Source organism: Schistocerca gregaria, chromosome 4 (genome assembly GCF_023897955.1).
Source record: "Schistocerca gregaria isolate iqSchGreg1 chromosome 4, iqSchGreg1.2, whole genome shotgun sequence".
NCBI classification, from domain to species: Eukaryota; Metazoa; Arthropoda; class Insecta; order Orthoptera; family Acrididae; genus Schistocerca; species Schistocerca gregaria.
The window spans coordinates 49509447-49536915 of NC_064923.1; the positions used below are offsets into that span (position 1 = coordinate 49509447).

The 27469-nt window shown below is 39.9% G+C and overlaps 1 protein-coding gene and 2 non-coding genes across 4 annotated transcripts in view; 1 reads left to right on the forward strand and 2 right to left on the reverse strand.

Annotated features, from left to right (window-relative positions):
- Positions 1-15558, forward strand: part of LOC126267533 (glutamic acid-rich protein-like) — a 477667-nt gene extending 462109 nt beyond the window's left edge. For both annotated transcript variants that reach the window (XM_049972835.1, XM_049972834.1), the window contains exons 12-13: positions 179-315; positions 13021-15558. In XM_049972835.1, coding sequence (XP_049828792.1) covers positions 179-315; positions 13021-13155 — 272 coding nt within the window. In that variant the 3' untranslated portion in view covers positions 13156-15558. The remainder of the gene's footprint in view (positions 1-178; positions 316-13020) is intronic.
- Positions 15559-25006: 9448 nt separating this feature from the next.
- Positions 25007-25081, reverse strand: Trnas-cga (transfer RNA serine (anticodon CGA)). Its single transcript has one exon. It is a non-coding gene; the product is annotated as a tRNA-Ser (tRNA).
- A 225-nt stretch (positions 25082-25306) lies between these two features.
- Trnas-cga (transfer RNA serine (anticodon CGA)) lies at positions 25307-25381 on the reverse strand. Its single transcript has one exon. It is a non-coding gene; the product is annotated as a tRNA-Ser (tRNA).
- Positions 25382-27469: the final 2088 nt, after the last annotated feature.

Here is a 27469-nt window from a genome sequence, read left to right on the forward strand (position 1 = left end):
TCAAAGCTAGAAAAGGTCAAAGCTCTGTACCTTTTGTTTGTGTACCTGTCAACAAAGCAGCACTTCTGCCTTTTGGCGAGTCATCTCCTTTATTCCTAAACAATTCATAGATTTTAACTCAGTGTTTCTGATTTGTTAATATTTCACTGTAATCAAACTGACTGGTTCTTTTTCTCAGGCAGGTCGCTTCTAAAGTGGACTCTGGGGCTGAGATGTAGAATGTGTCATAAATTTTTCCTGGAGTATGAACAAGCAGAACAACATTGCCAGACTCTTGAACATTACAACAATTATGTGAAAAGACTCAGTGAGCTGGTGAGTACACAAAATATTCTAAATCTTCAAAGTAATTTGTGTTGTGCACTTCACCCATTGCCTGGTTCTTTGAGATTCTAAATTTCTTCAAATTTAGAATTTTGTGAATTTTTCTTGATTAAACATGCAACTAGCATATTTTTGCAACTTTTATTCTGTTTGGGAAGATGTTCTTGTAATTTATATTATTATTATTATTATTATTATTATTATTATATTTTTTTACCTTGAAGAAAACTTAGTAGCTGGTTCTCCGAAATATGCACCATAGCACAGATAGTATCTTTAGTACTTGGAAGTTTACTTGTGCTAGGTGTTAGTTTTGTGTTAAAAATAAAGTAAGGACAATTCTGAATTAGTGTATTTGGTACTTCAAAGTAAAATGCTATATCTAATGAATAACAATATTATGGCTTTTTGTGTTATTTAATTTCTTCTTCTCTTCATTTTTTTTCCTACCTGCTATATCTTACATTTTCAGTAGTCTGTGATATTTTTGCCAATCGGATTGCACCATTCCATTTTGCTCCCCTATGCTAACACCTTTTTTGTCAGAGTAACCAGTGCAGCATGTATTATTTTATATTTTGCCCCTTCAGATTATATAAGACAGACAAATGGAAAAACTAGTAGAAGTTGACCTCGGGGAAAATCAGTTTGGATTCTGTAAAAATATCAGAACATGTGAGGCAATACTGGCCTTACGACTTATCTTAGAAGCTAGGTTAAGGTAGGGCAAACCTACGTTTCTAGCATTTGTAGAATTAGAGAAAGCTTTTGACAATGTTGACTGGAATACTCTCTTTCATATTCTGAAGGTGGCAGGGGTAAAGTACAGAGAGCAAAAAGCTATTTACAATTTGTACAGAAACCAGATGGCAGTTATAAGAGTCGAAGGGCATGAAAGGGAAGCAGTGGTTGGGAAGGGAGTGAGACAGGGTTGTAGCCTCTGAGACAGGGTTGTAGCCTCTCCCTGATGTTATTCAATCTCTATATTGAGCAAGCAGTGAAGGAAACAAAAGAAAAATTTGGAGTAGGTATTAAAATCCATGGAGACGAAATAAAAACGTTGAGGTTTGTCGATGACATTGTAATTCTGTCAGAGACAGCAAAGGACTTGGAAGAGCAGTTGAACAGAATGGATAGTGTCTTGAAAGGAAGATATAAGATAAACATGAACAAAAGCAAAACAAGTATAATGAAATGTAGTCGAATTAAGTCAGGTGATGCTGAGGGAATTAGATTAGGAAATGAGACACTGAAAGTAGTAAATGAGTTTTGCTGTTTGGGGAGCAAAATAACTGATGATGGTCGTAGTAGAGAGGATATAAAATGTAGACTGGCAATGGCAAGGAAAGCGTTTCTGAAGAAGAGAAATTTGTTGACATCGAGTATAGATTTAAGTGTCAGGAAGTCGTTTCTGAAAGTATTTGTATGGAATGTAGCCATGTATGGAAGTGAAACATGGACGATAAATAGTTTGGACAAGAAGAGAATAGAAGCTTTCAAAATGTGGTGCTACAGAAGAATGCTGAAGATTGGATGGGTAGATCAAATAACTAATGAGGAAGTATTGAATAGGATTCGGGAGAAGAGAAGTTTGTGGCACAACTTGACTAGAAGAAGGGATCGGTTGGTAAGACATGTTCTGAGGCATCAAGAGATCACCAATTTAGTATTGGAGGGCAGGGTGGAGGGTAAAAATTGTAGAGGGAGACCAAGAGATGAATACACTAAGCAGATTCAGAAGGACGTAGGTTGCAGTAGGTTCTGGGAGATGAAGTAGCTTGCACAGGATAGGGCAACATGGAGAGCTGCATCAAACCAGTCTCAGGACTGAAGACCACAACAACAACAAACCAGTACTACTTCATTTTTTGCTATATATATTCACTTTCTTTTTATCCTTATTGCATTGCATCACATCTAAAGTGTTTCTAGTTGCTAATAATACAGTTTCATATTATATGCCCTTAATTTCTACACACTACAGTGCTCCAAAACAGTACTTTCATAATTTTCTTTGTTTTTTAATTGTTTATCATTTAAAAATGATAACTGATTGTAGCATGGTTCCTTTGCTGAAGAACTTTATTCTTGTACCTGTCATCTCTCTTGTTGTGTTTGTCTGTAATTTGATGGTCATAAGGATATGATTGTTGAACATGTTATTGTACACATCATTGAAGACTGCTCTTCATTTTTAAATTCCAACTCCACGTTCTGGTTCTGATGGGCCATTCACTGTTGACTAGCTGCTGTATCATCCTCTAGCAGTGACATCTTTCTGATGCAGTCTGCTCTCCAAACTATTGTAAGTTTCCCATTCCTTTTAATTGATGCTTTACTGTCAAGTAGCTCCGCAGTTGCATCATGAGGCTTAATGCACTCTATTCCTGCCTTCTCACCAGCAAATGTCCTTGACATTACTGAGAACAGAACCCAGATACTCCATGTGAGTGGCAGACACATTGTACAGTTTTAAATAGTACTACTATGAAAATGAAGCACTGTTGTGCCCGTCTGCAAAGAACTGCATTGCCATAGACATGGTTATCTGTGTATATGTTTTACAACAATAATGGGAACTCCTGAATGGAATTGTTAAATCCCATTCTTGGTGGTGCACATTCCAATGAATATATGTGCCCAGGTAGCCAAAAGGACAAATGAACTTTATCACACAATACCTTGAGCAGTTAAACTGAAACAGTTACTGAAGTAATACAACTAAAGATTATCAGGATCTGAGGATAAGAGTTCATCACCAACGCAATAACAGTTTGTACATCTCAAAGCCTGAGTATACTGTCTGCCCTAGTAGACCAATACTGATGTAGGCAAAGTCCGCATAGTCCTTCGATGATGCACTAGTGATGCCACAGAGGATTGGACACAATACATGAAGACGCAGGCTCCGACTGACATCTGCTGCACTCCGACAAAAGTAACTCTGATTGTGGGACTGCTTGTGCGGTCAGCTCTTTGCCCAGAGAACCACAGTGTTAGCTTCCAATGTTGAACTGATTTAAGAGCAGTAGGTCAACATCCTATAAAACCACTTTGCTGAGATTTACCAGAGAATCGTGCCAAATGTGGCTCATGGAGATGAACTGGTGCTGATGATAAAAGAACTGTATTCAGCAGACGTGGCACCAGCAGCTATCACAAAGGTTGCTACAGGCTTTATTAGTTGCAGTGAGTTGCAGGTGCTTGGGTTGGGATGGGGGAGAGGGGGTGGGGGCAATTGTGACACACTGCTGTGCGGTTGGTGGCTGGATTGAAAGGCGCCAGTCACAGATACCACATTCTTCTTACCTACAGAGGAGATGTTGGAACCACCTCACTTTAAAGTCTGCTGATGTGATGTAGGTGACAGCCAAGGGTACAGCATCTCCCCCCCCCCCCCCCATCCTCCCCCCCCCCCCCCTTCCCACACACACGCCCTCCCAAGGGAGAGATGGTGGCATCATCAGCAAGAAGCAAACCTGATAAACGAGAACCATGCAAGGACATTGCTGAGAAAAAGGACCCCACTGCTGAAGGACCTAGTGGGACCAGGCTTATCGGGAAACTTCCACAACAGGAGAACAGGAGTGTTGGGGAAGTCCAACTGAAGTACTATTGGAAGGTGCCCATAAGTGAAAAGGCAGGCACTCTGCAGAGAATAGAAAGCTCTGGAGGTTGCATGCCCCAATATAATGAAAACACCAAACATACACACGGGTGACTCTGTGGCAAGTAACTTGTCTCATGATGCACCCATACCTGTTCCAGAGTTCAAAGATAACATTGATTTAACAACCTTCTGATAAATATGTCACTCACTTCTCAAAGACTACAGCAACTAAGAAACTGCATGCAAAGGCAACTCTTGAATCAAAGACTAAGTCTGTGTTGCACTTGTACATTGTTGGCTCGGAGAAATGATTTCTGGTGAATGCACATATCATGTTTATCACTGAACTACTCATCATGGAGGTCCTGCATCACATCAGAACTCAGGAGAGTATGAGCCTCCTATTACTAAGTGATTCAATGAGAGGCCTATGAATCATCAACAAATAGTCACTTATAATACACTGGCACCTAACATCCAGTACTGGCTAGCAGAAATTCATGGTGTTAGCATCTCTGTCATGTAAGCATCCAAAAAATGAACATGTTGATCAAAAAACCAAGTAGGATATTACAAAAAATATGGCTGAGGCATTTAGTTTTAAAAGTTTTAGAACAGGAATGACAGTCCCAACAACCCTTAGCAAATTACCACTGATTAAGTGAACCCCCGCTGCATACATGTCCTGCCAAAGCATCTCGCAGAAAGAATTCATCATGTTATGCAGATACACTGGCCACACCAAGTGCACCTATAATTTTATCCTTAAACAAGGAGATCAACTCGTATGTGAATGTGGTAGCTCCTTGGCAGTGGACCATATATTTATGGAATGTACTGTTTAGACCTGTGCAGTCTGCCCTACATCTTGTATCACAGATGATGAACTAGCAATAAAAAAATAGCTATGAGTTGTTATTATAAGAAACAATAACAGTCCCTTTATTTATTTTTTGTTATACAAAATGATTGTAGAGGGCAAACCTCTCCCTACTGTTTTGGCCCAGAGCAGCAGCATTCTTGGCTCAAAAATGCAGTCTGAATTAGCCAGAGCATTGTAGACCTGGCAATGAACTACCTAGCTTTTGCTGGTAACATTGCAGTCTCATGTGATTCCCTAGGACCAACTGAAAAACAAGTCAGTGAACTCGAAATACAAGGACCAGTGTGACCTTCAGGTCTGCTGTCATAACAAGGAGTTTATAATTAATATTAATTGAATGACTGGAGAGCTTACATGTAGACCAGGGGAGATTTGACATGACAGAAAAGTGCAGGTACCAGGGGCAACGCATTGAACTGAACTGAACATTACTGAGCAAGAAGCCTCTACATCTCGGATCAGGAAGATGGTAGTGACATACCAAGTGAGTAGAGGTGTCCATTCATTGTTATTTGATGCCAAGCTGAGGTAGTATTGTTATTAATTCTACCAATGGCTCTGGACATTGTGGTATGTTATGAAACTGTGAATAATAAGTTGGACTCTATGGGAAAAAGATATTAGTTCCAGCAAAAAAGAACAGCAAGTACAGAAGACAACGTAACGATGAACTGTATTTGCATGTGAAGCTGACAGACGCCATGTGGAAAAGTGTGCTTGCTTTCTACGGGTATGTAACACAAATGAACTTGTAGACTAATCAAGCAAACTTTACTTATTTTCTGCTCCCCCCACCCCTAAAAAAAAGGCCCCCTGAACTGGGGACTGGTAAATACCACCAGTCCTCTGTCACCATAAGCTCTGTGCATGCTTCAGCAGCCTCTGTAAGACACATAGGTGGGATGTTGTGTGTCTCAGGGAACAGTGGTCTTGGCTTGACCACCTGGATCACGAGGGTGGTAAAAACCTCTACGAAAAAAACTGCAACCTCAAGGTGTGCTGCACACCAGTGAGATGCATGGCTATCGAGGTGGAACAGTTGTTAGTGGGCAACCTCTGATGAACCTGTCGCAGTTCAATAGTATAATGTCTACCTAGGCGTGTGGGGCTCTGTCTAGGTGAACTTTTATTTCCCAATTTGCTTGTGGGACCAATATGAAACCCCCCGAAATTCTCTCCATCTCCTCCCAGTGGAAAGGGTGGACTGCTGATAGGTACCAACACCCAATCAAACAAGAGGGCTTGCGTAGCCAGTCCTCCTGGCCTTGGAATACATTCTAAAAGCATTTTTTAAAGTAACAGAATGAATGTCAATAGCCAGGATGTGTTTTAATAGTGAAAAGGAAAGAGGACAGCTTTGAGAAAGTTTCACCTTTCTTTATTCAAAATGGCATAGATGGCATTGCTGGTACCTTAGAATTAGTCATGTGATTGTGAAATGGGGCACTGTTGGTAGTAACTTCCAGTTCCCAACAAGTAAAGAAAGCTCAATGCCTTGAGGAATATGCCATTAAAACTAAGCTACATACATTCTTAAATTACATCAAAGGTGTTGTGATGTGCAGAAATCTGGTGGACATTTCCAAGGAGGAACTGAAAGATGAGTGAGCTCCAGAAGTTGTAGTCGACGTGCAAAAATATAATGAAGAGCATGGACGGGTATGTTGTAAAATCTGACTCCTTTATCCTGATGTTCAGTACATGAAACTTCTTCGGCATGTTACAGCAGGTTTCCTTCATCTAAGTGTGTGGCTTTATGCTCCCAACCTGATGTACTGTTTCAAATGCCAATGCTTTGGGCATACTACCCTTGAATGTAAGAGGGAAGTCATTTGTGGCAAATGTGGTAAGACAGGCCATGCTGCCCCCAATGTTCGGCACCTCCCTTACTTCGGTTCTTAAACAGACTGTGCAGAAAGCTAATGCTGCTACACAAGTGGAGGTCACTAGTGTCACCACTACTATATGCGTTTGTCAGAGCAGTTGTCAAGTTGCAGTTATATCGACATCTGTACCTTCTCCAAGACCTTCAGAAAAGGCCGAGGTTGCTGACATTGCAGAGCTACCTGCCTCTCCTAAGATTCAGTCTGGTATAATGTCCAGTGCTGCCTCTACCACAATCATGGCTGGTAAACAGTCAGACTATGTCAACAACATCCTCCCTAATGCCTCTCATCATATTTCTGTAGTGCTAATAGATCTTGATGTTGGACTAGGGCAATCATCTCATCTCAAGACTGAGCCTCCACCCATTACAGGCTCCCATCACTGGTAGGAAGGCAGGATAAAAGAGCTACCCACATGATAAATGGCTCCTGTACAACAGTGGAACATTAATGGGTTCAGCACACATGTGGAGGAGCTGAAACTGCTGACACAGGCACACCCCCTGTGCTTGTGTTTCTTGTAAACACATTTTAAAGCCACTTACGCCTCTGTGCTATGGTGTTATACCATCTACTGAAAGGATGACCTGACTGGGGACAGAGCCAAGGGAAGAGTTGCTCTGCAGTCTCCTTAGTTACTGACCTACAAGTAGTAGCTGTTGCAGTTCATATGGATCAGAAGATCACTATCTTCTCCCTTTATTTACGTCCCCAGGATGCAATAAACTCTGAGCCTCTCACTGACCTTATTGAACAACTACCCCACCCATTTCTCCTATTGGGTTATTTCAGTGCCCATATTACATTATGGGCCTCGCACGGTACTTGCCCTGGGGTTCGAATCTCAGAGAACATATGTCTCAGGAACTGTTGGTCCTCAACATGGGCAATCACACTCATTGCTCTGCTACTACTGGATTGTCATCCAACATTGAACTCTCTTTCTGCTCCCCACCCTTGTGGTCTCAGCCCAATGGGAAGCAACTTCATTCCAGTAACTACTTCCCCCTGTGGATCCATCTATTGAACTGGAGCTTTACCTGAATGGAAGCGACCTAAATGAATGGTCTGCAGGACTAACTGGACACTGTTCAGTCAGCTGGTTGTGTTTGACCACTGCGGCAATGTCCAGGAATGGGTACACCACATTACACGAGTGATACATCGTGCTGCTGACTTATCCATTCCGAAGTCTTCAGGTCATCTTAGGGGGCATCCCATATGTTAGTGGTCCAGAGAGTGCCACTCAATAACCAAGGAGAGGCGTGTGGCTCTTTGTCAGTTTAAGTTCTGCCATCTCGCAGCCTTTTGGGCTGTGAGAGCCAATGTTCAACACGTAAGGAGAGCAAATAAAGGTCATGGCAAGTGTTTCTGGACTCCATCAACTGTTCTTTTTGTTCTACAAAAGTATGGGAAGCCACCAGGAGTATTTCCAGTAAGTGCATGTAAATAGCAGCAGTGCTGGAACAGGGGAGTCTGCAAAGTATTCCTGCAGACACCATTCAGATGCTGGCAAAGCATTTTGCATAGACTGTTACCAATGCCAGCCAGGATCTGGTGTTTCATCCACTACCATGCAACTGTAGAGAGGGCACGTTGGACATCATATCCACCAATTCTGAGCCTTACAGTTACCTTTTCTCCATGTGGGAACTGGATTTGGCCCGTCTGAGACTCTTGACAGTGTTCCTAGTCATGACCAAATCTGGTACTGCATGCATCAACATTTGCCTACAACATCCAAGGAAATCCTCCTCAAATGTTTTAATTTGATATGGCAGACAGGTCACTTTCCCAACTCCTGGAGAGAGGCAATTTTGAACCTCTCCTCAAACCATGAAAGGATCACACATGTCCCATTAGTTACCAGAGTATCACCTTAACGAGGCAAGGTCAGTAAGACCCTGGCGTGGTTGTTAAAGACCAGACCACTCTTTAGCTGTTCTCAGTGGGAATTCCAGAGATTTCAATCCAGTGTTGACAACCTGGCCTGCTAGAGGCACTATTCAGCAAGCTTTCATACATAAACATCACTGTCTTGGTATATTCTTTGAGATCAGTAAGGCATACAACACTACTTGGAGACATAGTATTCTAGAGCAACTTCATCAGTAGGGCTTTCATGGCAAGCTCCCCATCTTCATAAGTCCCATAGTGCTCAGAGCCAATTTGAATCCCATCTTCATATGGTCTCTCTCTGCCTAAGTGGTTTTTAAGTCCTGTCTTGGTGAAACACTGCTGGATCGTTTTGAGCAGGAGAATGGTGTCCCTCAGGGCAATATTTTAAGTATTATCATCTTTGCCACAGCCATAAACAGTATCACGTCTACAGTAAGGAGCCCTGACGTACTTGTGAGTGATTTTTCTGCTTTCTGTTCCTCCTCCAGTGACTCATTAATTGGAACTTAGTGTGGAGGTTAGGGACCTCATTTTTTACTGCAAATTGTGTTGTTCCACACCTAAGATGTCTGAAAGCAAGAACCCTGAAGCCACTGAATACCATGAAGTCTGTCAGTCACAGATCTGGTCAAGCAGACAGGGTGCATCTGCTACAGTTTTATAGAGTTGTGTGTTCACGGCTAGACTATGGGTGCACAGTGTATGGATCACTCGCCACTTACAATCCAGCGGCAGATTCTCAAGATGCTTGTAAGTTCCTCGCATCTCCAAATTCACCTACATACCATACTGTTGCTCCTCTGCCTCTGGAGTGTCTTTTATCCAGTCATCCACAAGCAACAAGGCTTTTTGAGATTTGCATGCAGCATGTGCTGGATTCATTAGGTGGAGAACAGGAGAAGTTGCACTCCTGCGCATGCTTTCAGTACATTATTCAAGAACATTTTAACTGAACACCACAACTCTCCAGGTGTCTTTACAGGTGGGTTGAAATAGTGGGACTTGATTGATTGCTCCATTGTTTTCCCTGATTGTGACCTCAAGGTCCAATTGCCTCAAGACTTAACTGTCCTTGATGTGGAATTATATGCGTTCTTGCAGGCACTGGAACAGATGAAACATGATTAGAGTCCTAAAGTCCTTGTCTGTTCCGATTCTCTGAGCGCCCTTCACACTCTATAACACTTGTACCCTAAAGGTAAAGTAGTCCAAAATATCTAGGGCACCCTCTTCTGACTGCAAAGGCTAATGAGGGAGGTATTTTTCCACTGAGTGTCAGGGCACATGGATATTGCAGGGAATGAAAGGATGGAAGCCAAGGAGGCATGTCACAATACTCAGTCATTGTGGTGTGCCATCCACGTGCATGCTATCGCCTCGCTGTTGAGATATAGGGTCTTGTGTTGGTGGGAGGATGAGTTGTTGGAAGTGAAAGACAATAAGCTCCATCTAGTAAAGCCCTTAGCACCGCTGGGGCGTCCTTCCTTCCAGCCACTTCGGCGGGACAAGGTTTTCCTTACTAGTCCTGGCGTAGGCCACAGCCCTATGATGCATGGCTTCTGCTGTAGCAAGAAGAGACTCCAGTGTGCGGGAATCGTAGTGTACAGTGTGCCAATTTGTTTTAAACTGTGTGTTATTTTCAGACCAGAGAGCAGTGACAGATTTGCTGACAGACCTGCCCTCTGTGGACTGGTACTGGTTCTCTAACTACGTAATCTTTTCTGTTAACCTCTTCATTTCATTTTTAATATGTGTTTAGAATGTGAAGTTTTCCTTCATGCATTCAAAATTCCTATGATAATACCAGCCTTTAAAAAAAAGAGATTGGCATCTGCCCCAAAACTATCATCCAATTTCTGTTGTCCCAATTTTATCCAAAGTTTTTGATGACCTAATGTAGAACCATCAAAATAACTGTTTCAGAAAGCAAAATCTCCTCTACAACAGACAATTTCTATTCCAGCATGGCAAAAATATTGCTGCTGCTGTCACTGAAGTTGTTATCCAGATGCTGACTGCATTTAAACGTAAGGCTCTAGTACCAGTTGTAGTTTGTGATCTCAGCAAAACATTCAGCTGTATATTGTTTAATATGTTACCTGCAAAACCGGCATGTTACAGCATACATGACCCATCTTTAGCTGTAATCAAGTGGAAGCTAAGTAACAGGCAGTCTTTGGTATCAGTTAAAAATAGATACTCCTCTTTGAAGGAAGTTTGAACTTGAGTGTCACGGGCCCAGTCCAGGATCCTTGCTGTGTTCATAGTCGCAATTAATGATGTGTCATACAATGTAGGAGCAGATTTAACAGTGTGTTATGCAGGTGATATGATTGCTCAATACACACTATGACATGACAGAATTGCATCAGGCAGAACAGGAAAAATTAGAACCAGCAATGAATTGGTTTTCATCCAAAGAATTCCTATGTTAGCTTGATAAAACACAGGAACTTATTCTGGGTTTAGCTACAGTTGAGGGAAGTATGTCAGTAAATTGTTAGGCTTTCACACTGATTCCAAGTGAAACTGGAAGTAAAATATTAGCCAAGCCTGCAAGAGTATACTGTCTCATGTGGAAGTGACAGATGCTGAAGGTGGTATATTTTCACCTATTTCACTTTTCCTATGGCATACTGCTTTGGGGACATTCTTATCATGTCAGTGAAATTCTGAAAAATAAAAAAAGTAATCAAAATAATGAACCAATTTAAATCACAGGAACACAGAAAGATATGGAATTAAACTGTAAAAACTTCACTGTAAAAATTATTGTTAATTGTATATTTAATGTTCAAACCTATTATGCTATATGTGATCAGTGGTGGATAAACTGTTATTGAATGTTGACGCAGCTGCTGGTGCTGCTGCTGCTGTTGTTGTTGTAGATACTTCAGGCAATTATGCTCTTACTGTTGTTCTTGTGTATGAAGTACTTGGCATTGGAGATGTTTCCTTACACTATCAAAATGTCACATTTGGATGGAAGTGCATTTCACACTAGCTTCTCTCCGTAATACATAATTTTTATCATTGGAGAAATAACTTCTGAAACATCACAATCCACATTTATATTCTTATTTACTATTTTAAAAATATTTTCTGTTACAAAGTTTTTCCTTGATCTATTGAGATATAAACTGTATGTAGTGAGGGATCTTTTTCTCAAAATGCTTGTATCTCAAATGTTACATTTTCAAATCTTGAAAGTGGCAGTAGTCAGCAACTATAGAATTACGGATATAGTGGGAGTCATACAGGCAACCAGTTGCAGGTCAGAGTTAATGCAAACCTTTACATAGGCTTCAATAGATATAAATCTGTCTTCCTCAAACATGATAACACTTCATATATTGTGTGAAAAGAGAAACAAAGTCTTAGGGCTTAGTCAACAATAAAATGATCCATATAAATTGTATGGCGTAGCCATCAGTAAAAATGATGCGTGTAAAATCTAAGGTTGGTGCATCATATACGCAGTTGTCTGTTTGTGTATATGATGCACATCTACCTTATATTTTATGCAAATCATTTTTACTGTTGGCTAATCCAAATGGCCATGCCACAGCATTTATACGAATCATTTTATTGTTGACTAAGCCCTATGACTTCATTTCTCTTTTCACAAAATATGTGACATGAGTTATTACTTATTCTGAGGAAGACAGCTATATATCATTCGAAACGTAGATAAAAGTTTGAATAAACATTTGATGTTCAATCGTTTGGCTCTATGATCCCCTTTGTTACATTTACAAGTCGCCTGCATACATGTTGTATCTCAATGTTAACACTTTTCACATTTTTGGGGGCTTAGGACCTTTCTGTCAAGTCATTATGGTGTGAAACTTAAAGGTATTAAGTTCATTTGCTCTTCTTTTAAGTGAGATCACTAGGTCTTGTTTTTCATTTCTTGCAACAACATTTGTTCCATCTAGGAAACTAGAAATATTATTTCCTGCTTAACGAGGAAGTTTTTTCCTGGACTATTGATTTTTCATGTCTGGTTGTATAATTGATTTGAAACTAAAGATTTTAGGCTTACCTTTTCAGTGTAAAACATCTTGTGCTGCATTGTTTATTTCATCCTTTTAGATCATACAGGCCTTTAATTCATCAAAGGAATGACTTCAGTTCAGTGAAGTTTCGTTGCCTACATTTATGTTGATTTCTTATTTATATATGTCTCTGAATTTTCTTGTCCTGCTATACTCACACTATCCATTTTCCCATGAATCCACAGAACTGCCTAATTTTCAAAATATGAAATGGTGATTAATCAAAAGGCAACATGTACTGTGTTTCCTTGTAGCTTGCATGGGCATTAAGTTTTGCTGTATGGCTTGCCAAAATTGTCGTGATTTTATTAAACAAGTGTGCACATTTATTTGTAAACTTTCTACACCTTCTTTTTTCAGCAATGTGCATTAAATATTGATCCAATGGATGGACCAAAGGCTCTGGAGCTTGATAGATTATTAGAAGATGAACCTCCATCAAATATACCACCAGAAAGTTCCTATCTCAGTGAGTTGTGTAGTGGTCTTATGTGAAATAAAGTGATATAATTGTGAATAAAGTAAAGTCAAATTTAAAAAGGAAAGAGAATTCAATTTGTCTGAACAAATCTAAACATTTATGTGACTCAGTGGAATTTCTGAGGCTGTCTAATTACATGCATGGTTTGTATTTCTAGACTGTTGTTAGTTGATTTCAGCCCAGAACATAACAAACTGTGTTGCATAAGTGATTGATTTGTTCACAGTTCATTAATGTTGCTAGAAATTGTATTAACAGACTTCAGTGGGTGGCATATCTAGAAAACGTTACTCTTTTTGGCAAAATGTGGAAAGTCAGTATTAGAAATTTGCATTGTCTGAAACAGATATTTTTCACCATGGATATCTAGTATGTGCAATGTATCTAGTATGTGCAATGAGCGCTTCAGATATATTATTCAAGAATTCTGTGAACAGTTTGCCTCACAAATATTAGCCAACAAATTTTTTCACTTCTTTGTATTGTACACAAATTGTCTGTTACTCAAAGGATAAAAAATTTTGCATCACATTTTGTACCTTCACAAATATCAAATCTTCACTAGAAAACTGTTGATTTCATTATGTATTACAGTTCATTGAGATATTTGATAAATTATTTCACCTCCCTCTAGGAGATTATTATTTACATTTGTTGAAACTCGTGGCATTTATTTGTGAAGTGCAAATTGAGTACAACACTTCAAAAAACAGAAATTATATTTTAAAAATTATTACATTATAAAATGTAATTTTTTTAATCTGACAGTGATATGAAGACCATTGTTGCTTCTTCTATAAACGGAACTGATAAAATGCATAGTAGAGGAATATTTTAGTTCACATTTTTTGCTGAAAGTATATTGATTTAACACGCTACAACTCCAATTTTTGTTCCCCCCCCCCCCCCCCCAATGTTTTGTTATGGTAGTATATTATAGAATGATTGTAAAGACTGAAAACAAGTGAACAGAAATTTTAAAATTCTGTGAAGTGTATAGGATTGAAATACACTGGAGTAATTTTGTTACTTTAATTATATTTTGTGATACTTATGATATAATATGTAATATACTTATAATAATATTTGAAAGTAATCTAAGAATGATAAAAATAAAAAATAACTTTGACAAGACTAAAAGTAATATGAATATGAGCTGTCTCATCACATTACATTCCACAGATGAATTGGATCTGTCGTACGACATCTGTGATGCCTGTGTGACACAACCAAATGCTGTGTGTTAATTCTTCCTTTGATATGTGTCCATTATTTCTATTTATTTGTTGATGGCTTTTGCGTATCACTCTTCAGCCTTATTTGTGTTTGATTGTATTCCATATTTTAATATTACTGAAATTCCATGTAATAAGTTAAATGTGATTCCTGTGATAAGTAAATAGTTGCAAACTATTCTGGTGCAATCTTGCACATGCCTTTTACAGATTTTTATTGGGTGGAGCAATTTACTTTTGTTCCAATGTAGACATGTGCCTCTCATCACCTCAAGCCAGCTGTCACCTCATGTAACAGAAAATTGCACAAGAGTAACTAGTCTTAAAGCTGTTTAAAAAAAGTGGAGAAATAACATTTGGAAAAATTTAGAGAGTAGCCAATTAACCAGTTTAATGTTGCCAAGAATACTGCCTACAAGCAGTTTTTAAATTCTTTTTGGCTTTTTCAATTGATATTTATGTGATTTATATTACTTTTGATGTTGTTATTTTATTGTGTTTCTGGGTTGCTATTGCATTTGTTCCATATAACTACATAAGATAGCTTATACGAAAGAAACACAAATTACTCTATTCTGGGATGCAAATATAGTAGATAATGGAACTGATAGGTTTATCATGTAACATTTTTGTTGTTACCTGTTACAGTGATATGGCAGTTGTTTGGAAGTCATAAAGAAGTTTCTATGCATATCCATTCAGAGTAAGATGCACGACATGGCATGACAATAACATATATGAGTTAAAAGTGGTTCACATATTGTTTGATCCACAGCAGTCAGTTTTTGCCACTTATCCTTTTGCACAATGTGCCATGAAAAATTTAATAGTGGGGTAAAACTGAGCAAAAAGATGATATGACATATAGATATGGGAGGAAGTTTCTTATACAAGAAATAAAACAGTAGTGTCTTTAAAAACGTTCACAAATAACATTGTGATTAAAGTATTTGTTCGTTATCTCACTTTGTTATGGAAAGTGTTATTCTCAAACAATTGGAGCTCTTTGTTTTGTACAACGAGTTAGAGACTACAGCTGTGTACAATTTCAGCAGATACCATAACCATTTTTAAAGAAATTATATAACAAAAATTTCTATCGTACAGTTTCCTTTTCAGTGATTGTCTAGTGTTTCTTCAAAGATCTGTGTTAACACGAATGTATAGCGTAACATTTCTTTCACATGTATTATATTGTAACATCTGTTAAATATACCTTGATTGGTTGATGGTGTCATTTGTTGTTATGAATTGTTAAGAGAGCATTGTAATTTCATATTTTCCTGGTTTATGTATACTATATGATATTTTATATTAAAAACAAAGATTCCAAGACTTACCAAGCGGGAAAGTGCCGGCAGACAGGCACAATGAACAAAACACACAAACACACACACAGAATTACTAGCTTTCGCAACCGATGGTTGCTTCTTCAGGAAAGAGGGAAGGAGAGGAAAGACGAAAGGCCTTGCTGTGCTGGTACTGCGAACGGCTGAAAGCAAGGGGAAACTACAGCCGTAATTTTTCCCGAGGACATGCAGCTTTACTGTATGATTAAATGATGATGGTGTCCTCTTGGATAAAATATTCCGGAGGTAAAATAGTCCCCCATTCGGATCTACGGGTGGGGACTACTCAAGAGGATATCGTTATCAGGAGAAAGAATACTGGCGTTCTACAGATCGGAGCATGGAATGTCAAATCCCTTAATCGGGCAGGTAGGTTAGAAAATTTAAAAAGGGAAATGGATAGGTTAAAGTTAGATATAGTGGGAATTAGTGAAGTTCGGTGGCAGGAGGAACAAGACTTCTAGTCAGGTGACTACAGGGTTATAAACTCAAAATCAAATGGGGTAATGCAGGGGTAGGTTCAATAATGAATAGGAAAATAGGAATGTGGGTAAGCTACTACAAACAGCATAGTGAACGCATTATTGTGGCCAAGATAGATACGAAGCCCACACCTACTACAGTAGTACAAGTTTATATGCCAAATAGCTCTGCAGATGACAAAGAAATTGAAGAAATGTACGATGAAATAAAAGAAATTATTCAGATAGTTAAGGGAGACGAAAATTTAATAGTAATGGGTGACTGGAATTCGAGTGTAAGAAAAGGGAGAGAAGGAAACATAGTAGGTGAATATGGATTGGGGCTAAGAAATGAAAGAGGAAGCCACCTAGTAGAATTTTGCACAGAGCACAACTTAATCATAGCTAACACTTGGTTTAAGAATCATGAAAGAAGGTTGTATACATGGAAGAACCCCTCTAGATACTAAAAGGTATCAGATAGATTATATAATGGTAAGACAGAGATTTAGGAACCAGGTTTTAAATTGTAAGACATTTCCAGGGGCAGATGTGGACTCTGACCACAATCTATTGGTTATGACCTGTAGATTAAAACTGAAGAAACTGCAAAAATGTGGGAATTTAAGGAGATGGGACCTGGATAAACTGAAGGAACCAGAGGTTGTACAGAGTTTCAGGGAGAGCATAAGGGAACAATTGACAGGAATAGGGGAAAGAAATACAGTAGAAGAAGAATGGGTAGCTCTGAGGGATGAAGTAGTGAAGGCAGCAGAGGATAAAGTAGGTAAAAAGACGAGGGCTGCTAGAAATCCTTGGGTAACACAAGAGATACTGAATTTATTTGATGAAAGGAGAAAATACAAAAATGCAGTAAATGAAGCAGGCAAAAAGGAATACAAACTGCTCAAAAATGAGATCAACAGGAAGTGCAAAATGCCTAAGCAGGCATGGCTAGAGGACAAATGTAAGGATGTAGAAGCTTATCTCACTAGGGGTAAGATAGATACTGCCTACAGGAAAATTAAAGAGACCTTTGGAGAGAAGAGAACCACGTGTATGAATATCAAGAGCTCAGATGGCAGCCCAGTTCTAAGCAAAGAAGGGAAGGCAGAAAGGTGGAAGGAGTATATAGAAGGTTTATACAAGGGCGATGTACTTGAGGACAGTATTATGGAAATAGAAGAGGATGTAGATGAAGACGAAATGGGAGATACGATACTGCGTGAAGAGTTTGACAGAGCACTGAAAGACCTGAGTCGAAACAAGGCCCCCGGAGTAGACAACATTCCATTAGAACTACTGACGGCCTTGGGAGAGCCAGTCATGACAAAACTCTACCAGCTGGTGAGCAAGATGTATGAGACAGGCGAAATACCCTCAGACTTCAAGAAGAATATAATAATTCCTATCCCAAAGAAAGCAGGTGCTGACAGATGTGAAAATTACCGAACTATCAGTTTAATAAGCCACGGCTGCAAAATACTAACGCGAATTCTTTACAGACGAATGGAAAAACTGGTAGATGCAGACCTCGGGGAGGATCAGTTTGGATTCCGTCGAAATGTTGGAGCACGTGAGGCAATACTGACCTTACGACTTATCTTAGAAGAAAGATTAAGAAAAGGCAAACCTACGTTTCTAGCATTTGTAGACTTAGAGAAAGCTTTTGACAATGTTGACTGGAATACTCTTTTTCAAATTCTAAAGGTGGCAGGGGTAAAATACAGGGAGCGAAAGGCTATTTATAATTTGTACAGAAACCAGATGGCAGTAATAAGAGTCGAGGGGCATGAAAGGGAAGCAGTGGTTGGGAAAGGAGTGAGACAGGGTTGTAGCCTCTCCCCGATGTTATTCAATCTGTATATTGAGCAAGCAGTAAAGGAAACAAAAGAAAAATTTGGAGTAGGTATTAAAATTCAAGGAGAAGAAGTAAAAACTTTGAGGTTCGCCGATGACATTGTTATTCTGTCAGAGACGGCAAAGGACTTGGAAGAGCAGTTGAACGGAATGGACAGTGTCGTGAAAGGAGGATATAAGATGAACATCAACAAAAGCAAAACTAGGATAATGGAATGTAGTCAAATTAAATCGGGTGATGCTGAGGGAATTAGATTAGGAAATGAGACACTTAAAGTAGTAAAGGAATTTTGCTATTTAGGAAGTAAAGTAACTGATGATGGTCGAAGTAGAGAGGATATAAAATGTAGACTGGCAATGGCAAGGAAAGCGTTTCTGAAGAAGAGTAATTTGTTAACATCGAATATAGATTTATGTATCAGGAAGTTGTTTCTGAAAGTATTTGTTTGGAGTGTAGCCATGTATGGAAGTGAAACATGGACGATAAATAGTTTGGAGAAGAAGAGAATGGAAGCTTTCGAAATGTGGTGCTACAGAAGAATACTGAAGATAGATCACGTAACTAATGAGGAGGTATTGAATAGGATTGGGGAGAAGAGAAGTTTGTGGCACAACTTGACTAGAAGAAGGGATTGGTTGGTGGGACATGTTTTGAGGCATCAAGGGATCACAAATTTAGCATTGGAGGTCAGTGTGGAGGGTAAAAATCGTAGAGGGAGACCGAGAGATGAGTACACTAAGCAGATTCAGAAGGATGTAGGTTGCAGTAGGTACTGGGAGATGAAGAAGCTTGCACAGGATAGAGTAGCATGGAGAGCTGCATCAAACCAGTCTCAGGACTGAGGACAACAACAACAACAACAACAACATGACAACTAGAGCATTGATATCATGACTTTACCACAATTCAGCAACCTGAAGATGTCCTAACAGTGAAACCAGTTGTTGTGTCCTAAGGATGAAACCAGCTGTAGCATGATAAAAGTTTTGTACTATGGCTCAGTTTGGTTTTGTTAATCATTAAGTAGTGCCAGGTTTGGTGCTCAACATGCTGCAGAAAAATAAAGTAAAGCTATTGATTCCAGAAAAGTAATTCATCGGCTACGGCCCTTCTCATAAAATAATCCTTTTAACGCAATGGAGAAGACTGTAAAAATATTGTAGAATGGGTATGTGATTTGAAAAAGTATCAACAGTATGAAGAGTGCATCTGCTTTTTTTCATGTTGGATATTGGTAAAGGAATCAGCCTGGATAGAGATGTGGCTAGCCTTTGGCAGTGTTGTAGGTGTGCTTATTCCTCCTTGATTTTGGTGAAGGAGAAATTGGTTTTAAAACTTTATGTTGATCTGGTAGTAGCACAGGCATAATTACATCAGTTGAGAGCTGTTGTTACCAGCAGTAAGATTAAGAATGCAGTATATGATTGGACTATGATCAAACCTGCTAGCTCTATGTGAATGTATTTCAAATCTGTCTGGTAGCTTAAGTCTAGATGTCTCCAACAACTTCACTGCTTTGGAAACTGCGGTTAAAGTGCTCAAATAACCCAAAGAGTTTGGCAATGCTCTGACAGGAGAGGAAAAGTGCAAGCTAATTCTTTTGGATCAACTGTCAGACTATGTTCAACATTATGATTATCCACTACGCCTCCAATGTCAGATGATGTATGACATATTTCCATTAATGTGCTTACTGTCCGTTTCATTGTTGGAATTCGCTAGTCAAATGGCAGCACGAAGACTTGACAACTCAAATGTTTCTGGTAGCATAATGGGCAGTAGAAAACAAGTAAGTGATTATGATATTGCCAGGTAGCTTCTTCAAGACATGATGAAGGGAAATTTAGTGATAAAAATGTTCGGAAAGAAACTTCTGCCATTTGCGGGATATAAGTTCTAGTGAATCATAATGTACTGAAGGAGTGGAAAGTGATAAAGGTACAGAATCTGTTGCCATTACCTGGAAGGTTTGTTGTGATGGTGATCTCATGAAGTTTCTTTTTTCTGTCAAGCAACTAGGTTTCACCATTCTTCATAATATTTGACCAAAATCCAAACTTGAATATTTCCAACCTCCCTTCACAGACAATCTTATTAGCGAAATTGTGAATGCTGTGAATATGTATTATAAAGAAAAGTCACTCCGCTTACAACACACTCAATGTGGCACTCATGTAGGGATGTTTCATTAGAAGAACTGGAGGCTTTCCTGGTGTAATACTGAACATTGCCTTGCATTTGAAGGCAGAGAACACTGTCTAGCACAAACTCCATTCTTCAAGGATGTTTTGGCTTATCTCTATCTCCCCCCTCCCTTCCAGTATTTTGGATGCTGCATTTAGTTCCACCTGTCACAGCTCAGAGGTTCCAACACAGCAGAGGGATTAAAGTGAAGGATGTTAGTGAGCATACTGACAGGAAATGCAAAGAACTTTACATACCAAAAAGAAATGTGGCTATAGATGGGAGCACAGTAGGATTAAAAGGAAGAATTCAATTTAAGTGCTACAATCGAAGGAAGCCTATGAAGTGGGGTTTATGAGTTTTCTGTCTGTGTGATCCAGAAAACGGTTATGTTTTTCCTCAAATTCCATATTATGGAAAGGCAACTCCAGAAAGAAGAGTTTGTCCTGATTTACCTTTTGCAAAGCGAATGGTGGTTAATTTAGCACATAAATTGTTAGTTTGTGCAAGTGCTTCAGGATATCACATCTACGGGTTCTACACAACCCATTAACTTTCTCGCTAATTACACAAAATGAAATTTCATCCAACAGCCTTCTAGGAACCTTACACCTTCTAGGAAGGATTTTCCATGTGATTTGAAGACAAAACTTCCTGAATAAGACTTATGTGCCTCTTAAAGTGAGATGAAAATCATGTCTTTCATTCCGTGGCTAGAGCTTAGTGACAATGTTGAGTACATTCATTGGTTCTCAGACCCAATTGATCATTGGTTATAGGAAGAAAGAGCCTGTGCAGTTGCCAAAACCCATTGTTATTTTGGAATACATGAAACTTATGGGACGAGCGACAGGACTGATCAGCCCTGTGGTTGTTATGGTTTTACAAGGCAACCATATGAGTGGCAGAAAAAATTGTTACTCGGATTGATTGAAGTTGCTGTAGTGGACAGTATCTTCTTTTCTCAATAGACAGAAATTAATGTGGAAAACCACTATAGATTCACCTTTCCTATAAAAGAAATCTAATCGGACAGCCAGTCGGCCAGATGAGAGAAATTCAAAGAAGAGAAGGAGACATCATCGTGTGACACTGAGGGGACATGAAATAGGAAAATGTATTTTGAAATGCAAAATGAAACAAATAAAGGATTGCATAGTTTTCAGCAAACACAAGATGAAAGGAGGAAGAAGGGAAACAATTTTCTACTGCAATATAGACAAGAGGAAGCCTTGACTTCAGCTGGGAGAATGTTTTAAGCAGTATCAGAAAGAAAAAAATTATAGAGAATGATAAACAAAAGCACTGTATGCAACTTGAAAAACTAGTGCAAAAGAAAATAAAGTGCTAAGTGACCTCACATAGCATTTAATTAAAAAAAAAAAGACATTTGTGTAACAATCCACAACCCCTTAATCCTTGTCTGCGTAATATAAATAAGAATTGGAGGGAATGCAGTGGTTAGAAAAATTCTACTGGAAAAGGTTAAGGCTAGTAATAATCAGATGCCAAAGTTCCTTCTGCTAGGGAGTAGTCATGGGAGGGGAAGGTCTGAACTAGAGCAGAATTCCTTGGGCAGAGATTTCCAAGTAACTAGAATTTTTAAACCAAATTTAGGGCTCAGCAATGTCACCCTTGATTTAATGTGTATGGAGAAAGATCTTCATAAAGAATATCACATTGTGATTATTGGGAAATCCATGAGCAGTTTGGCTTGTAAGCTCAATTACCCAATTGAGGTTGGCATCGGGCACATTGCCAGGAATGCTCATCACACTGACATGAAGTTAGTGTCATTCTTTGAATGATACAGCAAATCCTGAATGAATTGTTCTGTTGACTGCAAATAGTGCTTGAGGAATCACTGAATAGAGTACAGCAGTCACATATGGATGGGACTGAAGCATCACCCCAGATATAATCACATCACACATAACATGAACTACAAGTAACAATTTTTGGTAAGAAGTTACATGTTGTTGTTGTTGTCTTCAGTCCTGAGACTGGTTTGATGCAGCTCTCCATGCTACTCTATCCTGTGCAAGCTGCTTCATCTCCCAGTACCTACTGCAACCTACATCCTTCTGAATCTGCTTAGTGTACCCATCTCTCGGTCTCCCTCTACGATTTTTACCCTCCACGCTGCCCTCCAATGCTAAATTTGTGATCCCTTGATGCCTCAAAACATGTCCTACCAACCGATCCCTTCTTCTAGTCAAGTTGTGCCACAAACTTCTCTTCTCCCCAATCCTATTCAATACCTCCTCATTAGTTACGTGATCTATCCACCTTATCTTCAGTATTCTTCTCTACCACCACATTTCGAAAGCTTCTATTCTCTTCTTGTCCAAACTAGTTATCGTCCATGTTTCACTTCCATACATGGCTACACTCCAAACAAATACGACTTCCTGATACATAAATCTATATTCGATGTTAACAAATTTCTCTTCTTCAGAAACGCTTTCCTTGCCATTGCCAGTCTACATTTTATATCCTCTCTACTTCGACCATCATCAGTTATTTTACTTCCTAAATAGCAAAACTCCTTTACTACTTTAAGTGTCTCATTTCCTAATCTAATTCCCTCAGCATCACCCGATTTAATTTGACTACATTCCATTATCCTCGTTTTGCTTTTGTTAATGTTCATCTTATATCCTCCTTTCAAGACACTGTCCATTCCGTTCAACTGCTCTTCCAAGTCCTTTGCTGTCTCTGACAGAATTACAATGTCATCGGCGAACCTAAAGGTTTTTACTTCGTCTCCATGAATTTTAATACCTACTCCAAATTTTTCTTTTGTTTCCTTTACTGCTTGCTCAATATACAGATTGAATAACATCGGGGAGAGGCTACAACCCTGTCTCACTCCTTTCCCAACCACTGCTTCCCTTTCATGCCCCTCGACTCTTATTACTGCCATCTGGTTTCTGTACAAATTATAAATAGCCTTTCGCTCCCTGTATTTTACCCCTGCCACCTTTAGAATTTGAAAAAGAGTATTCCAGTCAACATTGTCAAAAGCTTTCTCTAAGTCTACAAATGCTAGAAACGTAGGTTTGCCTTTTCTTAATCTTTCTTCTAAGATAAGTCGTAAGGTCAGTATTGCCTCACGTGCTCCAACATTTCGACGGAATCCAAACTGATCCTCCCCGAGGTCTGCATCTACCAGTTTTTCCATTCGTCTGTAAAGAATTCGCGTTAGTATTTTGCAGCCGTGGCTTATTAAACTGATAGTTCGGTAATTTTCACATCTGTCAGCACCTGCTTTCTTTGGGATAGGAATTATTATATTCTTCTTGAAGTCTGAGGGTATTTCGCCTGTCTCATACATCTTGCTCACCAGCTGGTAGAGTTTTGTCATGACTGGCTCTCCCAAGGCCGTCAGTAGTTCTAATGGAATGTTGTCTACTCCGGGGGCCTTGTTTCGATTCAGGTCTTTCAGTGCTCTGTCAAACTCTTCACGCAGTATCGTATCTCCCATTTCGTCTTCATCTACATCCTCTTCTATTTCCATAATACTGTCCTCAAGTACATCGCCCTTGTATAAACCTTCTATATACTCCTTCCACCTTTCTGCCTTCCCTTCTTTGCTTAGAACTGGGCTGCCATCTGAGCTCTTGATATTCATAAACGTGGTTCTCTTCTCTCCAAAGGTCTCTTTAATTTTCCTGTAGGCAGTATCTATCTTACCCCTACATCCTTACATTTGTCCTCTAGCCATCCCAGTTTAGCCATTTTGCACTTCCTGTCGATCTCATTTTTGAGACGTTTGTATTCCTTTTTGCCTGCTTCATTTACTGCATTTTTATATTTTCTCCTTTCATCAATTAAATTCAATATTTCTTCTGTTACCCAAGGATTTCTAGCAGCCCTCGTCTTTGTACCTACTTTATCCTCTGCTGCCTTCACTACTACATCCCTCAGAGCTACCCATTCTTCTTCTACTGTATTTCTTTCCCCTATTCCTGTCATTTGTTCCCTTATGCTCTCTCTGAAACTCTGTACAACCTCTGGTTCTTTCAGTTTATCCAGGTCCCATCTCCTTAAATTCCCACATTTTTGCAGTTTCTTCAGTTTTAATCTACAGGTCATAACCAATAGATTGTGGTCAGAGTCCACATCTGCCCCTGGAAATGTCTTACAATTTAAAACCTGGTTCCTAAATCTCTGTCTTACCATTATATAATCTATCTGATACCTTTTAGTATCTCCAGGGTTCTTCCACGTATACAACCTTCTTTCATGATTCTTGAACCAAGTGTTAGCTATGATTAAGTTGTGCTCTGTGCAAAATTCTATTAGGCGGCTTCCTCTTTCATTTCTTAGCCCCAATCCATATTCACCTACTATGTTTCCTTCTCTCCCTTTTCCTACACTCGAATTCCAGTCACCCATTACTATTAAATTTTCGTCTCCCTTCACTATCTGAATAATTTCTTTTATTTCATCGTACATTTCTTCAATTTCTTCATCATCTGCAGAGCTAGTTGGCATATAAACTTGTACTACTGTAGTAGGTGTGGGCTTCGTATCTATCTTGGCCACAATAATGCGTTCACTATGCTGTTTGTAGTAGCTTACCCGCATTCCTATTTTCCTATTCATTATTAAACCTACTCCTGCATTACCCCTATTTGATTTTGTGTTTATAACCCTGTAGTCACCTGACCAGAAGTCTTGTTCCTCCTGCCACCGAACTTCACTAATTCCCACTATATCTAGCTTTAACCTATCCATTTCCCTGAAACTTCCTGGCAGATTAAAACTGTGTGCCCGACCGAGACTCGAACTCGGGACCTTTGCCTTTCGCGGGCAAGTGCTCTACCAACTGAGCTACCGAAGCACGACTCACGTCCGGTACTCACAGCTTTACTTCTGCCAGTATCCGTCTCCTACCTTCCAAACTTTACAGAAGCTCTTCTGCGAAACTTGCAGAACTAGCACTCCTGAAAGAAAGGATACTGTGGAGACATGGCTTAGCCACAGCCTGGGGGATGTTTCCAGAATGAGATTTTCACTCTGCAGCAGAGTGTGCGCTGATATGAAACTTCCTGGCAGATTAAAACTGTGTGCCCGACCGAGACTCGAACTCGGGACCTTTGCCTTTCGCGGGCAAGTGCTCTACCAACTGAGCTACCGAAGCACGACTCACGTCCGGTACTCACAGCTTTACTTCTGCCAGTATCCGTCTCCTACCTTCCAAACTTTACAGAAGCTCTTCTGCGAAACTTGCAGAACTAGCACTCCTGAAAGAAAGGATACTGCGGAGACATGGCTTAGCCACAGCCTGGGGGATGTTTCCAGAATGAGATTTTCACTCTGCAGCGGAGTGTGCGCTGATATGAAACTTCCTGGCAGATTAAAACTCCGCTGCAGAGTGAAAATCTCATTCTGGAAACATCCCCCAGGCTGTGGCTAAGCCATGTCTCCGCAGTATCCTTTCTTTCAGGAGTGCTAGTTCTGCAAGTTTCGCAGAAGAGCTTCTGTAAAGTTTGGAAGGTAGGAGACGGATACTGGCAGAAGTAAAGCTGTGAGTACCGGACGTGAGTCGTGCTTCGGTAGCTCAGTTGGTAGAGCACTTGCCCGCGAAAGGCAAAGGTCCCGAGTTCGAGTCTCGGTCGGGCACACAGTTTTAATCTGCCAGGAAGTTTCAGGGAAATGGATAGGTTAAAGCTAGATATAGTGGGAATTAGTGAAGTTCGGTGGCAGGAGGAACAAGACTTCTGGTCAGGTGACTACAGGGTTATAAACACAAAATCAAATAGGGGTAATGCAGGAGTAGGTTTAATAATGAATAGGAAAATAGGAATGCGGGTAAGCTACTACAAACAGCATAGTGAACGCATTATTGTGGCCAAGATAGATACGAAGCCCACACCTACTACAGTAGTACAAGTTTATATGCCAACTAGCTCTGCAGATGATGAAGAAATTGAAGAAATGTACGATGAAATAAAAGAAATTATTCAGATAGTGAAGGAAGTTTCATATCAGCGCACACTCCGCTGCAGAGTGAAAATCTCATTCTGGAAACATCCCCCAGGCTGTGGCTAAGCCATGTCTCCGCAGTATCCTTTCTTTCAGGAGTGCTAGTTCTGCAAGTTTCGCAGAAGAGCTTCTGTAAAGTTTGGAAGGTAGGAGACGGATACTGGCAGAAGTAAAGCTGTGAGTACCGGACGTGAGTCGTGCTTCGGTAGCTCAGTTGGTAGAGCACTTGCCCGCGAAAGGCAAAGGTCCCGAGTTCGAGTCTCGGTCGGGCACACAGTTTTAATCTGCCAGGAAGTTTCATATCAGCGCACACTCCGCTGCAGAGTGAAAATCTCATTCTGGTATCCATTTCCCTTTTTAAATTTTCTAACCTACCTGCCCGATTAAGGGATCTGACATTCCACGCTCCGATCCGTAGAACGCCAGTTTTCTTTCTCCTGATAACGACATCCTCCTGAGTAGTCCCCGCCCGGAGATCCGAATGGGGGACTATTTTACCTCCGGAATATTTTACCCAAGAGGATGCCATCATCATTTAATCATACAGTAAAGCTGCATGTCCTCGGGAAAAATTACGGCTGTAGTTTCCCCTTGCTTTCAGCCGTTCGCAGTACCAGCACAGCAAGGCCGTTTTGGTCAATGTTGCAAGGCCAGATCAGTCAATCATCCAGACTGTTGCCCCTGCAACTACTGAAAAGGCTGTTGCCCCTCTTCAGGAACCACACGTTTGTCTGGCCTCTCAACAGATACCCCTCCGTTGTGGTTGCACCTACGGTACGGCCATCTGTATCGCTGAGGCACGCAAGCCTCCCCACCAACGGCAAGGTCCATGGTTCATGGGGGGAGGAAGTTACATGCACAACTTATTTCTGAAGCATTCATTGTAAGCAGAGCAGAGTCTGTCAAAACCATCCCTGTGATTTCCAATATTGTCATTGGTCTATTAAGGTAAGTGTTCCAGAAATTCAGAGCCACTGAATGACAATTGATCTTGTTGAAACAACCAGAGCAAACAAAATCCTTTGACAGTACACAGAGAAACATCACACCCAATTTGGAGTTTTCTACAAAACATAAGAAGCTTTTTGACTAAGAAATCTGAGCTTTTCACATCACTACTAGAGAGGTGCTATGCATTAAAGAACTTCATTTTGAAGTCATAGGAATACATGTGCATATCCGAATGGATACATCTACATCAAAAGAGATACTTTACAAATCACATTTAAGTGCCTGGCAGAAGG